Genomic DNA, 16,196 nt, shown 5'->3' with positions numbered 1-16,196 from the left:
GTATCCCCACCACAGTCCTGCACTGTGCACCAAGTCCATCAAACCCTGAGTTGCACAGCAGAGTCGCTCTTTCTCCTTTCCTCCAAAGGGGGAAAACACAGAGAATCCAGATGTTCAGATAATGTGCTCACCTCTCCCTCCAGCTTCCACTTCCTCAACACACACATACACATAAATGTCTGTACATGTCACCTAGTTACCTCAGTCAGCTGCTCCCTGGCATTAAACTGAACAACAAGCCCCCTCGTCGGGCGTTAGGGACCAGAGAGGGGGCAGCTTTGGTGATAAAGCCACTACGAGGCGGACCCAGATCCGGAGCTGATCTAAGATCCGAGTCAAAGAGCAGCATCAAGCCCACAGTCCAGGTTTGACAGGGAGGAAGCAGTGAGGCTCAAATGTGAGGAGAGGGTTGAGTTCCCAGGGAGGGTGGAGCAGCGTGCAACTATGTGGAGACTGAAGAGGGACCAGATCTCACAGAGCAAACACACCGCCCTGCACCTGGACCCATTCCAGGACCCTGATCCGCACCTGAACCCCGCTTTTTAAAGCATTCATCTATTTGGTTTATCATCAAAGAATATGAGGTATATGATGAACTATCTCTCTTTTACATCCGACAGTGGATGAAGAAATCATTTTAAAGCAATCGTACAGGAAAGTGAAAACAAAACAAGATACAGAAGCAAAACGAAACAGAGACAAAACAAGAAGTTAGTTAGAGGGTAATGTGGGACTCTACCTCCTTCTGTTGTCTCTGTCGTGAAAAAAAAACTTCAGCTTTTTGCCACCGTTGATACTCCTCTTTGGTGTTTTTGGCGTAACAGTAAAGCTCTTGGTTTGATGTGGAGAGAATTAAAAGAAAGAAGCAGCTCTGTGCCACAACGACCTCACGAAAAGACTCACAGTCAAATTGCTTTCCTGTTTACTCATCAGAGTTTGAACTTCAAGGAGATTGAAGGGAAAATGTAAGTCAAGGAAATCAAAAATGTTAACTTCTTCTGTGTCAAAACAATCCTGAGGTGTTTTGCGCACAGTGCTGCCACTTTAAATTCACAGGGCCTGCAACATTAATGGAAACACCTGGTAGAGATGTGCAGAAGGCTTAAAATAAATTCATAATTTATTGCAAGAAGAAAGTTCGTTGTGGTGAAAATATCATATGGTAACTAGTGGTAAAATGGTCGGTACTCATCTTGTTAATTCATTTCACAACCACCTTTTGCCAACAGTGAGTAGGTCTGGGGATTGAGCTGTACTTCATTTTTCATCTAGTGAATCATGTTTTCATTATTTTGCTCCGTTTTTGAAACATTAATCAGCTGAATGATCTTTTGATGACCCATACTCATTTTTCTGGATAATTGCATCAGGTTTTTATATAAAATATTCTGGTAGTTCAAATATTTGAGGAGCTTAACTAGCTATTTTTGTGGCAAATTAAGATCAACACATCGGCCTTATTTAAATAGCATGATCTCCTGAGAGTCTTATTTTGAGATCTGTCAAGAGAAATGATCTTGGTGTCACAAAAATATATATCCAAGACAAACAGGAAGATGTGAATTATTAATTAGAAAATTATACTTTGATCCGCAACTTAAATTAAATTGATGCAATTAATATAAAGGAATAATTAGATGCCATAATAAGTGTGCCATCAATGATATTAAAAACAATGATCACTTATCATTGGATTTTCTAAAGATTTTCAGTGTAGGATTATGTTATTGCAATAAAATATTGATTTATTTAAAGGCTTGTTACACATCTTTACTGATGTTGAGCTGTATGTAGAGTCTCTACAGGGCTTTTAAAATACATTTCTGGTATTATTTGATGTAAAGAAGTAAAATAAAGACCTTACACAGGGGGCATAAAATAAGAAAATCCATTACAAACCCATCACATGATCAGAAAAGCACCTCTAGAAATAAATTAACGAATAAATAGACAAGCCAATAAATCAACCCTGAATAAATAGTACAATCAAAAGTCTAAATCATGATTGAAAAAAAGGGAAATAACAATAAAAAAAAATCCAAAGAGAGATAGTTAAAATTTTTGGTCTAAAATCAAGTTATCAATGTTTTAACGATCTTTTTTCTCAAAGTCTTTTTTTTTTTTTTAAAGTTTTTTTCTTTTCAGTACATCAGCGATAAGTAAGCAGTAGAACATAGATCTTTTTTTCTACAAAATCTATAGAAGCACTAACAGATACATTCCGTCTAAGAGTCAATGCGGAGAGAAGGCCTCACCTTTAAGGTGCAAACCCTCCCTTCCACATCTAAAGTTTGGTTCGTGAAACGATTCTCGTGTGTCGACTGTTTCGCCCGGCGAGGATCAAACCAAATATTCTTTGGATAGAGTCCAACTCCCCACGCGTCAAATAAACCGAGGCCTACGCTGCGAGTACAGCTCTGCATCTTAAAGTGTAGCTCAGATTGCCGTCTTTGGGTTAAAAAATTACAAGACATCACTCCTGACCCAACCCACGTCTTCATTTTTAAGCCTCCAACGAACACTTGCATGCAGAAAACGCTCACCTCAGACAAACTGACCCGTTTTCTTTGTCCTCGTGCACAATTTGGTTTGCTTCAGTATTTGGTTTGACGAGTTCAAGGTTTGCTGCTCAATTTGGCTTTTGTGTCGTCTATTTGCCCCCCCGCCAGGACAGGCTAATAAAAATCTGGAAGCTAAATTTTCACAGTATTTTTTTGTTTTTATCGTCAACCACCTGATAAAAATCTCTAGCACGACTACAAAAAAAATAAGGAGCTCTTGTAGTAAGTAAGTAAGCGAGTACGTTATTCCAAATAAGTAATAAGCACTAAAATACAGTACATGAAACGGCATCAAGAGACACAGCAGAGGGGACAAAGGAATCAGAATCAAAACTAAAAACATTTGAAATAAAAACAAATTTCAGTTCAGTGAGGTCATTTGCGTTTAGCTCCATCCAGGACCAGAGAGCCGAGCTGGAGAGAGGGAGGCAGAGGAAGGGAGGAATGGACCCATTCTTTGTTTTTCTTGTCTTTCCGCCTGTCTGTTCATCCCTCCATCAGTGCTACACAGTTTCAGAGCGGGCCGCAATTCTGCAGGCCTAAAGCTAACAGACGGACAGGTGGATATCTGCTGGTCCTCCTCCCCTCCTCCCTCCAGCCACATTTGGTTTGGGTTATTTTTGGTTTGCTTCAGTCATTCCTTGGGTAGTGAGAGTTCGCCGTTTTGGTTTGGTTTGGGTTTGTTTTTGGTATCCTCTTTACAAAAAAGTGTGACTACCCTTTGTTGTGTGTTGTGTGTGTGTGTGTGTGGGGTGTTCAGAGTAAAAGATCAGCCCCTAAATAAAGCTTTCAGGTGGAGGAGATTCTCCAGTGGGGCCTTTCAGTGGCAGCATCCTGTTCTCAGCCCCGTCCCTCAGAAATGCCCCCCGCCCCACAGGAGCCTCTTTATTGTGTTTACGTCTCGGCTAAGGCTCGAGAAGAACATAATGCTTTGGTATCTATTTGAGGATTAATGGAAGAGTGGGGTGGAAAATGACATGTGAAATGTGACTGATGAAGCGATGATGGAAGCAGACATATACATCGAGACGTACAGATGTCAGGCGGTCTGTGCTGATAGACGACGCAGGGACGAGAGCAAGCTGTGACTAAACTTGGCTTTATTGACTTATTTAGCCTTCAGTCTCAGTGGTTATTCCTTCAAATCTCCCATCACAGCCCCTATTTCATACTTTCAACATCATTTTCAGCGTGCAAAGTTTCCTGGGCATGTTCATTTAGACACGGACTGCCCTGATAACGAGCTCAACAAGTATCAATGCTTCTCTCAGTAAATATATTTCTAAAGTGGCAGCTGAGATGAAATCCAGATCAGACGTTGCTAAAAAAACAAAAGAAAAAAACAAGCAGCCCCAAAGAAATCAAAACAAATTAGTCCATAATAAAGTTATCTGTAGTAAAGTGGAATCTGATCTGTATTAAGTAAGCTTTTTATAAGTTAAATAAATATTGGTTAGTCCACTAAAGGTGACCTGTTGTGCTTCCTTCAACAGTTGAGGATACGTCTATGTTTCTATACGAAACATGTTTATTTCATTTTTTGCACAAAATTATTCTTAGATAAGGAGATTTTTCTATCTATTTTGAGCTACTTTCAGAATGAGCTGTTTTTAGTCATCTTGTCACTTTAAATCCAAATAGGTTGCTGCTGGCCACGCACTTTAACTCAATGTTTACACGTGAAAATGGCTGCAAACAGATGCGTAATTATGCACCTGTACATCTTTGAGAAGCAGTAGTAGAGCCTCCTGCACATTCAACAACAATGCAGAAAGTAGGTTCTGAATAGTTAGTCTACAACAAAACACTTGTCTTTTCCAGCAGCCATTGTACAGCACATACAGTGGTAAATTGCTAGGTCACAGCAAAGTGCCTCTTGATTGTGTCTTAACAATCAGGAGATTCATTTTCCAAAAACATTAACTTATTGCCAAAAAAAGCTGGCTGTTTATTTTAAAGCTGTTTTTAGAAGCAGTTGAGACCCAAATGGAAGCATAAAAATGTGCAATAAGTGAATTTTGCATAATAGGTCTTCTCTAAAAGCTTACAAAGAGCATGACAATTATCTACTAAGAGCTTTCCGAAAACCTTATTGTTGCAAATCAAAGGAATGCCGTTGGTTGCTGACATGTTTCTAAGGTTCTGAATATTCCAGAGAGTTGAGTAGAACATCATTTCACCATAAACACCATAAAGTGAGGAGGAGACCAGGTGTTCCTCCTAGTACGTATGATAACTGACTTTAGTGGATAGTCAGAAAAGTTTCTCAGGAGAAAATTAGAGCCTCCAACGGCTTTAGAAAGAGTTGGACTCAGCCTCTATTAGGACACAATACAACAAGATTTATTTCATGTGATAAGCTGCCATTACCAAAAAAATACTTTTGTGGCTCAGTATTTAATACATTTGATCAATTCTTTTACATATAAATTCATTTATGGACTAACTTATTAGGATTTCTTTTTTTTTTTTTACTGAGAAAGAAACAACATTCAACACTTTCATCTTAAAGAGTGAGGGTCGAGCGATCTAAATAAGCGCTTCAAAATGTCAGCCTGTTCCTAATGAATGAATTTGCACTGTAAGTTACAACAAAGTGAGCCATCTCGATCTGCGAGCTGGCAGCACATGGCGAGGACTGGATCATTTTCGCCCTGCTGCAGGGAGAGTCGCGTTACAAACAAAATACATGGCAACGATGATGACACAGACGAAGATGATGGCAATGATAATGATGAGAGCTAAAACTACAGTAGCACACAACAATAAATAGGAGCTGAAATGTGTAACAGCACTAATAAATAGTAAAAAAACAACTAATGTTAAACTGTACTTAGAAAATAACGTGTTAAAAAGTTGGACTTTAGAAAAACGAATGCAATTTTATGCTCTTCTAGCAGACGCTCACACACATGATGCAAAAAAGTAACACTAATTTACAAAATTATATTTAAAAAAAAATCCGTGAGAGACACATGAAGTGAAAGACAGAATGAGTCAGTGACAGGATGAGCTGGTTCTTCATGTTTCATATGCTTGTGTGTTTGCTTGTTGCAGTAGCAGTAGAGTCCTGGTCCTGGATAGCTTCAGTATTTACACGTCCTTTGAATAAAGCTTTTCTCTCCGTATTTTTGGTATTTGTGATTTTGGTTTGGTTGTCGGGTTTTTTTTTTGTTTTTTTTTTTGTTTTTTTTTTGTCTCATTGTGTCTCCTCCACCTCCTCAGGTAAAATTTTTGGTTTAAACGTATCCTCCTCGCATCGCCTCTTCTTCTTTCAGACCCGCAGCTTTTTGGAAAATGACATTTTTTTAAAAAAAGGATAGTTCTCCTCTTTGTTTCTTTGTCCGTGCTGCCATTCCTTCTTGTCATATAGTCAAAGTTATCTTTTTGTCATTTTTGGTTTACGCACTCGGACGTGCCGTCTCTTCCACCTCTTTGTTGCAGAGTCATTGGTTTGTTTTCCTTCAGAGAAACGTGCCACGTCGCACGTTTTAGAGAACAATGTCCATTGCTGTCTCCGTTTCATCCGACTGGATACATAAAGATTTTTGGTTTCAATCTTTCTCCTCCTTTTCCCTTCTCTTACTTCTTTCCCTCCTTCTCTCCTCTTTCATTCTGTGTATTTTTGGCATCGAAAGACTTGGAGAGAAAGACGGAGAGAGACGCCGGGAAAAAACAAAACGAGAACAAAAACGGAAGAAGAGCACAAGAGAGAGAAAGAGATAGCTTTGGTGTGAAAGGCGAGGTTCTTCTTTAATCCTTTCTGCTCCTCTCTGATTGACCCCCAGCTGTGGTCACTCAATCTTGGGCGCCCCCAGGGAGGACGGGCTGTGTGCCATTTCGCTGGAGGAGCAGGAGGAGGCAGGACTGGAGCAGGGGGAGGGGGAGCAGGGCGTGGGGCTGATGCTGCTGGCCGAGGGGAAGTGTGAGGGCTGGGAGACTTTGGCTATGGCGGCGCTGACCAGACCAACGCCGGGGTTCTGACCCATGTGAAGGAGGGTCGGGTGGTTGAGGAAAAGGGAGGAGGGAAGCCCGCCTCCTTGACCCCCAGACGACCCAAGCATCACCTTGCTGCCGCCCTCAAGAGTGGAAAGAGGCAGCTGACCACCACTGGCTGCTAGGGCTGGGGACAGAAAAAGAGATGCTATAATTAAAAACAATAACTTTCATCATTTTATTTTATTTATTATCGTCATTTCAACATGGTTGTCATTTGAGCCTGTAGTTTACACACTGAAAAAACAAACAAAAAAAATGGTGATCCACCTTAAATATATGAATATATTTTAATTTATTTTAAAATATATATAAAAATATATTTTAAAATAAATTTCAACATATTTGAAAAGAAATATGGGTGTATATTTTCTTAAATTATGCAAAACATTTAAATAGATTTTCTTGTTTTGGAGTTGTACTGCTAAAGGCAGATTCTTTCTTTAGTATAAAAATATCTAAGCTGTTACTTTTATTGCAATGATCAACACAGTCCTCCACATTTAGACTCATTAAAAGCAGTTGATAAGGAGCAGATGCCGCACTTTTGCTTGCTGTTTCATATTAATTACTTGATTCTTGTTCGTAATTTTTCTCATGGTGGGTGGAAGATAAAAATCAGAGAAAGTGATTCATCGACATATTTTAGCATATGACCCCAAGATGAGTCACTGATTTTCCATGTAATAAAATCTTAAATGATGTCAAAAGAAAAGTCAAGTCTTAGATAATATAGATAATGCACAGCGCTCTGTAGGTCGTAAATCGTGTGTCACACAGCATATGATAAATAACGTCAAAACGGTGACAACATTCTAATGCATAAAAGTTTGAATTAAAGAACATCAAATGAACATTATGTGGAAATACTGAAGCAACATCTAAGGGCATCAGTCAGGATGCTAAAGTTTGGGAGCAAATGGGTCGAAACAAACCATCAAATTTGTTACAATGCAGCTTAATGACACCAAAGTCAATGTTTAGGACTGGCCATTACAAAACCCTGATCTGAGTCAGATAGGAAATCTGCAGAAGAGACGGCCTGCGAACCTGACTCAGTTGCACCTGTTCTGTCAGGAGGAATGAGCGAAACTTTCAGCAAGCTACTGTGAGAAACTTGAGCAAGGAAACCCAAGATACTTCATCCAAGTCATAGAGTTTAAAGGAAATTCTGTCAACTGCCCAGATGTGCAAACCTCTGAATTTGAACAAATAAAAACAAACACATGCATGTTTACTCGTTTATTATTCTGCCAGTAAGTAAATTGAAATTAGGATTCTCCATAATCAGACTAAGTTAAGTCTGACATTAAATCCGACTTAATATCAGACAACGAGAATAAAACGGTAATACGTGTAATAAAATGCTAAACTAAATATATCGTTTCAAGATTCAAGCTCCAACTAAAGTCCACAAAAACTTCAAAACTCCCATTTTATTGAAGAAAAGCACATTTTGGTGGCTGGATGATTATTTTTGAAAGTTTATTGACATTAAATCAAATACACTCGTGTTCATATGATTCCTACACAGAAAATGAGCTTCTCAAACAGATGGTTTTCTGACTCAAAGAGCAAAATACTGACGTTCAAATGATAAAAAAAAAATAGAAAAAACAGACGAAAAGGGTAAAGATGAGCAAAACAGGACCTGACAAACAAAAACACGATCCCACACATTAGCGTAAGCACAGTGACACACAAGCACACACATGCTGGGATGGATTAATGGCTGTAGATGGCGACGTCTGATGAAAAATAAGTTATTTATTTCCTAAGGAGCGCGCTCTCTGCCTCAGCTGTTTCACACTGTTGATGAGCAAACACACTCGGCTGCCTATTCATCCGTGTCTCCAGTCGGTAGTCAACCAGAGCGCCTTGTGTGTAACAGTTACACACCCACTGTGTGTAACTGTATTAGTCATCATCGCCCTTCTGTTTTTGATGAGCCCCCCTCCCCCCTTCATCAGTCTCTCTCTCTCTCACCCCGTGGAGGTGATTAAAACCGATCGGTGTCAAACTGACACTGGCTCTTCAAAGGTGGGGGGTCACTGCTTGTTTTAAGGCTTTTCTTGCGCTGTTCTCAAGTGTAGGAAGGTGAATAACGACGCGTGTCATGTTCTGGGTGTGCATGTGAGTTTCAGTGTTCACATCTGTGTGGGAGTGAGTGAGACTGTAACTGCTTAAGAGGAGGAAAATCTACTAACATGAGTTTATTTACAGTGCCTTGTCAAGCTGTTCATACCCCTCAAACATTTCCACATCTTGTCACATGACGACCACAGCCAGATATGAATATATGGTTTTACAAACACTGCAAATAAAAGTAGGAGAAGTATGGATTTGTTTGTAGCTCCCTTTATTCTGAAAATTAAACCCAGCGCTTCCAATTATCTTAAGAAGTCGCCTGTTTAGACGATTAGTGTAGTGTTGAAACTAAATCCTGAGCCGAGCATTTTAATAAGATACAGCTGAGGCCATTATCTGATGGTAAAGAGAAACCTATCAACCCACTGAAACTGACACGGGGCAAGAAGCATTAATCTCTCATATAAGAGCAGCTTCAGAAGGGGCTGAAGAGATCCACAGTTCAAATAGAAAAACTTCTTCATGAGAAACCTATTACTCATTCACTTATTCATTAGGGTACAAAAGAAAGTCATTGCTGAAAGAAAGCCATAAAAAGTCCCGTTGTTTCATGCCACAGGGTGTGACACGGTATGTGTACAGTATGTAAGCTGCTCACACCTTCTCCATTGTGAATCAAATTGGTGGCACCATCATGCTGAAGGGACGCTTTTTTTAAGCAGGGACAAGGAGTTAAACGAAGAAAGATGGACCTAAATAGAGCCTGCAAAACACTAGAGACTTGGGCCAGCATAATGGTCCATCCATCCATTTTCTTACACCCTGGTCCCTAGTGGGGTTGGGAGGTGCTGGTGCCTATCTCCAGCTAATGTTCCGGGTGAGAGGTGGGGTCACCCTGGACAGGTCGCCAGCCAACACAGACGGACAGGACACACAACCATGCACACACACACTCACACCTAGGGAGAATTTAGAGAGGCCAATTAACCGGACAGTCATGTTTTTGGACTGTGGGAGGAAGCCGGAGTACCCGGAGAGAACCCATGCATGCACAGGGAGAACATGCAAACTCCGTGCAGAAAGACCCCGGGCCGAGAATCGAACCCAGGACCTTCTTGCTGCAAGGCAACAGTGCTACCAACTGTGCCACTGTGCAGCATATCTAACTCTATATTCCCACAAAGGCAAGACCGATATTTTAATCTCTAAATGTATGAAGCTGATAGAGATGTACACTAAAATGCACAAGTTTTGAGTCACGGAGGCTGGGTACAAATGCACACCACACTTTTCAGATTTTTATTTGCAAGACCCCTTTTAACACAGCAAGTAATCACTCTGTATGCACCAACACTACTGTGTTTTTATTGGTCCATTACATAAATCGTAATAAACTAATATAGATATTATTGCAAGGCACTGCATTTTTTAATAAATATATTGTTTCACAACAATCTTAACCATTTTAAGGATCAAGTGTTTATTAGCAGTTAAACCGTTAATTTTCCTTCATTAATTATTAAATGCCTGTGCCTCCGTTTCCCTGCTTTTACAAACACACACCTTGGATAGTGGCCAGGGGATTGTTACCGAGGAGGGCTTGGTTCATCCCCGTGTTAACTCCCATCACAGTGTTCCTGTTGCGGCACACGCGTGTGCAAGCATGTACACAAACACAGACAGGCAGAGGAGAAGAGGTGAGGGAAAAAAAGCAAGTTTAGCAGCAAGAAAGCAAAGGATAAACTCATCCACTTAGACAGACGTCTGTCTGAGGAAGGCTCAGAAAAAGCAAAGAGGAAAAACTTCAAAGCTCTAAATATTTATTCATTTTTTGCACGGTTAATTCACACAAAGCTAAGGTGCACAAACTTGTTTTTAAGTGTGATGTGTAGCCTGTCTCACCTCAGGTTTGCAGCAAAGTCAGTGATGTAGTTGGACATTTCACCGTTCTTTTTACCCATACGCCACAAGCTGTGAACACAACACACAGACACACACAGGGTTAGATTCTGTTGCTGCAAAGAGGAAGTTGAAGGAGAAAGTGGGATGGTTGATTATCAATGTAAGCATTTGTTCTGGGTGTCAATAATTTAAATACAAGCTGCAGATGAACTCTGCAGGCTGCTGTGCAGTGTAAATTGCAATTATATTTATGGAAATGTGTGGCAATGTGAAGCAGCATTGTGGGTTTAATTTGCCTAAATTTAATAACTTGTGATGGGAAGTGTGAAAAAAGAAACAGTGATTAACAATGCATTAACCATTTCATGCATAGTGGTCACTACAGTGGACAGCTTTCTAAAAGTCATTTTCTTATGCTTCCTGTGGATTTCTATGTTATAAATGCACACAGACCACTGAAGTGGACACTAATGCATCATAAAATATACCATCAACTACTGGCCATCAGCTGCAAATGCAAGAAATTATTTTTGTTAAATACAATATGGCCGACAGACAAAAAAGCATGAGAACTGACCCGGTCCCTCCTTCTACTGCAGACGACTCTTGCAAGTAAAAAAAATATTGTGACATCAGATAACCCCTAAGGAACAATACTACTGATGTATTTTTCAAATAACAACTTTGTATTTGGACAAAATTACAATTGATCACATAAAAATAAAAAATAAACAACAAATTATTTTTACAAAAAAATTTTCCTACCTTTTTTATGCCTTAAGAAAAGAATTTTAAAAAATGGGAAAAAAATTCTGACACAAAGGATCATAATTCATGCATAAGAGGGTTAAGTAATTGTGTGTTTTTTTTAATTTTTGTTATGAAACATCACAGATAAATAAATTTTTATATGTTACAATTTTTCTTGATATATATTTTTATTTGATACTGTAAAAGTTAAACAAAACAGATTATTTTTACGTTGTACTTGATTATCCTAAATAGTCAAATGCACTTAAAAGTTAATTTCAGTGGCTAAAACAATTAGAAATATTTTCCTAAAAGTACTACTCAAACGTGCAGTTTTTTGTTTTTGTTGTTGTTTTCCAAAACTAAAATTTCCACCAGACTGAATTTTGCAATCTAACTGAGTAGGCCTTTAAATAGAGTATTATGTAAGCGCCGGTCCAAAGTGCAAGCAAACCAAGCAGCTGCTCAGAGCTCCAGGGCAGCAGGGGGCCCCCAAGAGCCTTTGACTCATTGGAATACAGATGTCAAAATTAATACGTTGTTTCAGGAGCTACTTCTATATTAAACATTTTTATTATTAAAATGGAAAAGAACTTAAAAAATATTTTTCATTAAAATGTTATATTTTAATTAAAAAACGAAATAGTTAAAAAAATAAAATAAAATCCAGACCATAAAATTTGTTTTCAGATGCTGCACATTATTCACCTGCTAAGTCAAGTCAAAAAAATAAATAAAGAAAAAATTTATTTATATTGATAAATAAAAATATTTGGATCTAAGAAATTTCACTATTTGTCCCAAAACTTCACTTTGAAAATTGGACCATCGTGCCATAAATTGCAGGGTCAAGATTAAAAGCTTGGGAAGATTTGGGTCTCATGTAAAATAAGCAACAAAGGACGGCATTCTGCTGGCTTAGAAAGATTAGACAAGTTTTAACATTTGAAAATGCAGATCTTCACAAACCGATTATTGAACACTCTACTTTTAGTTACTGAAGGAAAGTGTTAGCAGCTGCTCATTTTCTATCCACTACTGGGATAGAAATTGTCAGGCTCAAGCAGATTGCAAGTTTTTGCTGCTCTAAATGGCGTGGTGCCTTCATTCAAACATTCTCCTCTTGGGGCCCCAGACAGTTTTGTGCCGGCCCTGCATACTGTGAACGTCTCCGGGTCTCTTACCCTGTGTTTAGGTTGAGTGTACTGTGGCTGGGAGTGGCAGGGCTGGCTGTGCTGCGGGGAGGAGGTGGAGGAGTCGCTGGGGAGGGTGTGGAGCTCAGAGGGGGGTGGGCTGAGGTGAGAGAGGGGTGAGTGGAAGTGAGGCTGGAGGTCAGGGGGCAAATGGAGGACATGGTGGTCACCGTTGTGCTGTTGAGACTGGTCACGGCCTGCGACAGCTGGCTGGACATCTGGTCAGGAAAAAACAAAATGGCACCGATAAGGCACTGCGAGACAATAACACAGTCTCCAAACGGAGACACGTGGTCTGATAGTCACCATGTGAGGGCTGTAGCAGGGCGGCTTGTGCGTTTGTGGGGCAGTGGGGGGCTGGCTGGGCAGCGGAGGGGTGGCACTGGTTGGGTTGATGCGCTTCTCTTTCTGCCGGCGGTTGCAGAACCAAACCCGGATCACCTCTTTCTCCATGTTCAGCTGCTCCGCAATCAGCAGGATCTCCTCCGAGGTAGGCTTCTGGTTCTGAATGGAAAAATTAGTCCACATTGTTTCAACTGTGCTGAAGGAGCCAGGGTTATAAAAACGAGAACAAAAATGTTATTAGCTGTAAAGTTGGTATAAAAAAACCTGCTAGTGTTTGCACAGAAACACAGGTAGCTACCGAAGGAACATAGAAAAGTTCAGATTTAAAAGTCACATGAGCCCTTTGTTAAAAAAAAAACAATCGTTACTGTTATGGGTCTATTAATGAGCAATTTATAGATTTGTGTTAACAGTTTAAGAGGTCAACACTGTGGAGACTGTGTAGTGTGGCATTCAGTATTGGTGTTACTGAGGGATTACTAACTAACTTACTTACTAACTTTGGTGATTAATAGTGACCATGATACAAGATACAAAGAGACGTAAAGCTGCCACAACCAGAACTGTAAAAGCCTAAAAGACGACAAAATAATTGTTGTGTTTTCATGTGTTTAAAAAAAAGATTTTGTAATTTTCTGTCCTATATCATCAAATCAGCAGTTGTTCAATTTTAGTTACATAAAATACATAGATAATTGAACTGAAGCCATATAAATAAATAGAAAAGAAGAATTAGAATCTTCCTCTTAATTTATAATTATTATTAATTAATAAATACAAACATACAAACTTTAAAAACTAGGTACAGTGAACTCTCGCTATAACACAGTTCACCTTTCACCGTTTCGGTGCTTCACGATTTGCATCGCGTTTTGTGTTCTGCATTCTGATTGGCTAAACAGTCTCTCCGCTTCTTCTCTACCTGTGTGTCAATAACATTGCGGTTTAATATGTACACATACGTAAAACAGCTTGCCAGATTTAAGTTTGCAAAATCTCTCGCAATTTCAAGTTTCTCTAAAACCTATAATGTCGACAAAACATTCTGCATCGACAAAGGCACTTGCGGTCGGGCCCAAAAGGCAGAGGAAGATGCTAACTATCGTGGAAAAAGTTGAACTTCTGGACATGCTAAAGGAAGGTAGAAGCCATGCGGATGTAGGTCGCCATTACGAAATTAATTAATCTTCCATTCGTTCCATAATCCAATGACTCGGGTTGCTGTGGGGCGGTGCTGATCTCCGCAATTTGAAGCCTTCGGTTCGTATTGATGATTAAAATTATTATTTTACAGTACAGTTGTTATTTTTTTTAAAAAAAACCATTTATACAGTACTTTTATTTGTTAAACAAATGCTTGAGCCTGTAAAAAGGTTTTGTTCTTTGGTTTCAATGTATTATGGAGTATTTCATTGTATAATAATTGTAAAAAAAATAAAGGTTACTACTTCACGGATTTCGCCTATCATGGCTTCTTTTTGGAACGTAACCCCCGCGAAAAACGAGGGTTCACTGTAATAGATTTTAATAATAATAATAATAATAATAAAGCCTGATATCTTACCGTCAGGAATGAACGCTCCAGGGCCACGCGTACATTCGTCTCAATGCTGGTTCTCTTCTTTCTCCTGCGACCAGGAAGGCCATCGAAGCCCAGAGACGGAGAGGACAGGGAGCTGGGACTGGGCAGGGTGCTGTCTATGGACATGGTCTCTGCAGGGAAAAACCCAAAGTTAGTCTCAGTCAGAAGGAGTGAAACTGTAAATATATTTTAATAAGAGCTCACCTGCATCATTGAGCCACTTTTCCAGCAGTGGCTTCAGCTTGCACATGTTCTTAAAGCTCAGGTTGAGCGCCTCGAAGCGAGAGATGGTGGTCTGGCTGAAGTCGTTGCCGTACAGCTTCCCCATGGCCAGACCGACGTCTCCCTGTTGGCAGGGTGGAGGAAAACGGTTTGAGACAAGTCAAAGCAGAGATGCTTCAGTGCTGACGCAACATCTGCCTCTGCTCACCTGTGTGAAGCCCAGCTTGATGCGTCTCTGCTTGAAGGTGCGGGCAAACTGTTCCAGCTCCTCCAGGTCGCTGGGCTCCTCGGGGTGAGAGGTCACAGAGGGCACCGTAGTCATGCCTCCGCCTCCCCCCACATCTATGCTCTTATCTCGCTGCACCTGACAGGACATGAGATGAATGAAAGTGAAAATGAGAAAGGAAGTGTTTTTTTTCTCACCGTGCTTGTTCAGGGAGTGGGTTTGTCTTTTCCACTGAGTAAAAAGTTTCCTACCTGCGACTGGAGTCCCATTCTAGTTGGAGCAGCCAGGAGGCTCCCTTGGTTTTGCTGAGGTAGCGGAATAAGATTTGGTGTCGATAGGAGTCCTGATCAACAAGAACACACAAGAAATTGTGCATAAATCAAAAAGAAGGAGACTTTGTCTAGATCAGCAACCATTGAACCCTTTCACACATTGACACGTTCAAAAACATCAATGTAGAACAACACAAAGCAGAATGTATTTACAACCTAAAAGAAAAATAACCCAAGGTTCTCAACATTATTTTACTATAAGAAATCTTTTAAAGGGGAGCTATTATTATTCACATTTTGCATGTTTTTGTTCTTCCATTTGGGTTTCTGCTGCTTTTAAAAGAAGTCCAAGTGTTTGAAAAACCCACACAGTGGGCTTTTTGTCAATAAGTTTATTTCTTTTGGTGTCTGAAAAATTAGTCATTTCAAAAACCTGCCAAAAGTAAAGTTACAAATCAGCAGGCACTGGCCCTCACCTCGCAACTCCAGCAAATCCCAGACTGTTACCTAGCAACCCAAGTGAAGCTCCAGCACATTTGGTTGGTTTTACTGCTGTATGGGGTGTACAATGGCTGCTGGAAAAGACAAGTTGTTTTTTTTTTGACTTACCATCCATAAACCACTTGCTACATTCTTGTCAGTTGTGCAGGAGGCTTTACTTCTGCTTTTCAAAGATGTACAGGTGTATAATTGTGCATCTGGTTGCAGCCATTTTCATGTGCGAGTGTTAACTTTGACAAGCTTATTTAAATTTAAAGTGACAAGACGCTGTACAACAGTTCCGTCTGAAAGGAGCTCAAAATAGTCAGAACTGAGCAGCTAAAATCTCATCATCTCAGAATGACTTTAGACTTATCCTAACCTGGTCAAACAAGCATAATATGTGACCCTCAAGCAGGATGTGTTTTTGTATTCTCTGAATTAATACCGCCTTTCACAGCAATTACACTGTAAATTATTTGGGGTACATTTCTGCAGTTTCTTAAAACGTTTACAAATTGTAAAGAAATTGTGAAGACAAGCATTCCTACAGCATCAAGCTGCTAAAACAATGAGCAC

At 39.9% G+C, this 16,196-nt stretch overlaps 1 protein-coding gene across 3 annotated transcripts in view; it reads right to left on the bottom strand.

Moving 5' to 3' along the window:
- Positions 1-2,778: 2,778 nt before the first annotated feature.
- pou2f2 (POU class 2 homeobox 2) overlaps positions 2,779-16,196 on the bottom strand; it is a 60,776-nt gene continuing 47,358 nt past the window's right edge. For 2 of the 3 annotated variants that reach the window (XM_023331171.1, XM_023331172.1), the window contains exons 7-15: positions 15,117-15,208; positions 14,848-15,003; positions 14,622-14,763; positions 14,400-14,548; positions 12,797-12,994; positions 12,482-12,708; positions 10,548-10,616; positions 10,209-10,282; positions 2,779-6,684 (exon numbers count right to left, since the gene is read on the bottom strand). In XM_023331171.1, coding sequence (XP_023186939.1) covers positions 6,356-6,684; positions 10,209-10,282; positions 10,548-10,616; positions 12,482-12,708; positions 12,797-12,994; positions 14,400-14,548; positions 14,622-14,763; positions 14,848-15,003; positions 15,117-15,208 — 1,436 coding nt within the window. In that variant the 3' untranslated portion in view covers positions 2,779-6,355. The remainder of the gene's footprint in view (positions 6,685-10,208; positions 10,283-10,547; positions 10,617-12,481; positions 12,709-12,796; positions 12,995-14,399; positions 14,549-14,621; positions 14,764-14,847; positions 15,004-15,116; positions 15,209-16,196) is intronic. The other variant, XM_023331173.1, reaches the window with a different exon arrangement.

This window comes from Xiphophorus maculatus, chromosome 3 (assembly GCF_002775205.1).
Source record: "Xiphophorus maculatus strain JP 163 A chromosome 3, X_maculatus-5.0-male, whole genome shotgun sequence".
Lineage (NCBI taxonomy): Eukaryota > Metazoa > Chordata > Actinopteri > Cyprinodontiformes > Poeciliidae > Xiphophorus > Xiphophorus maculatus.
This window is presented reverse-complemented; position numbering and strand designations above follow the sequence as displayed.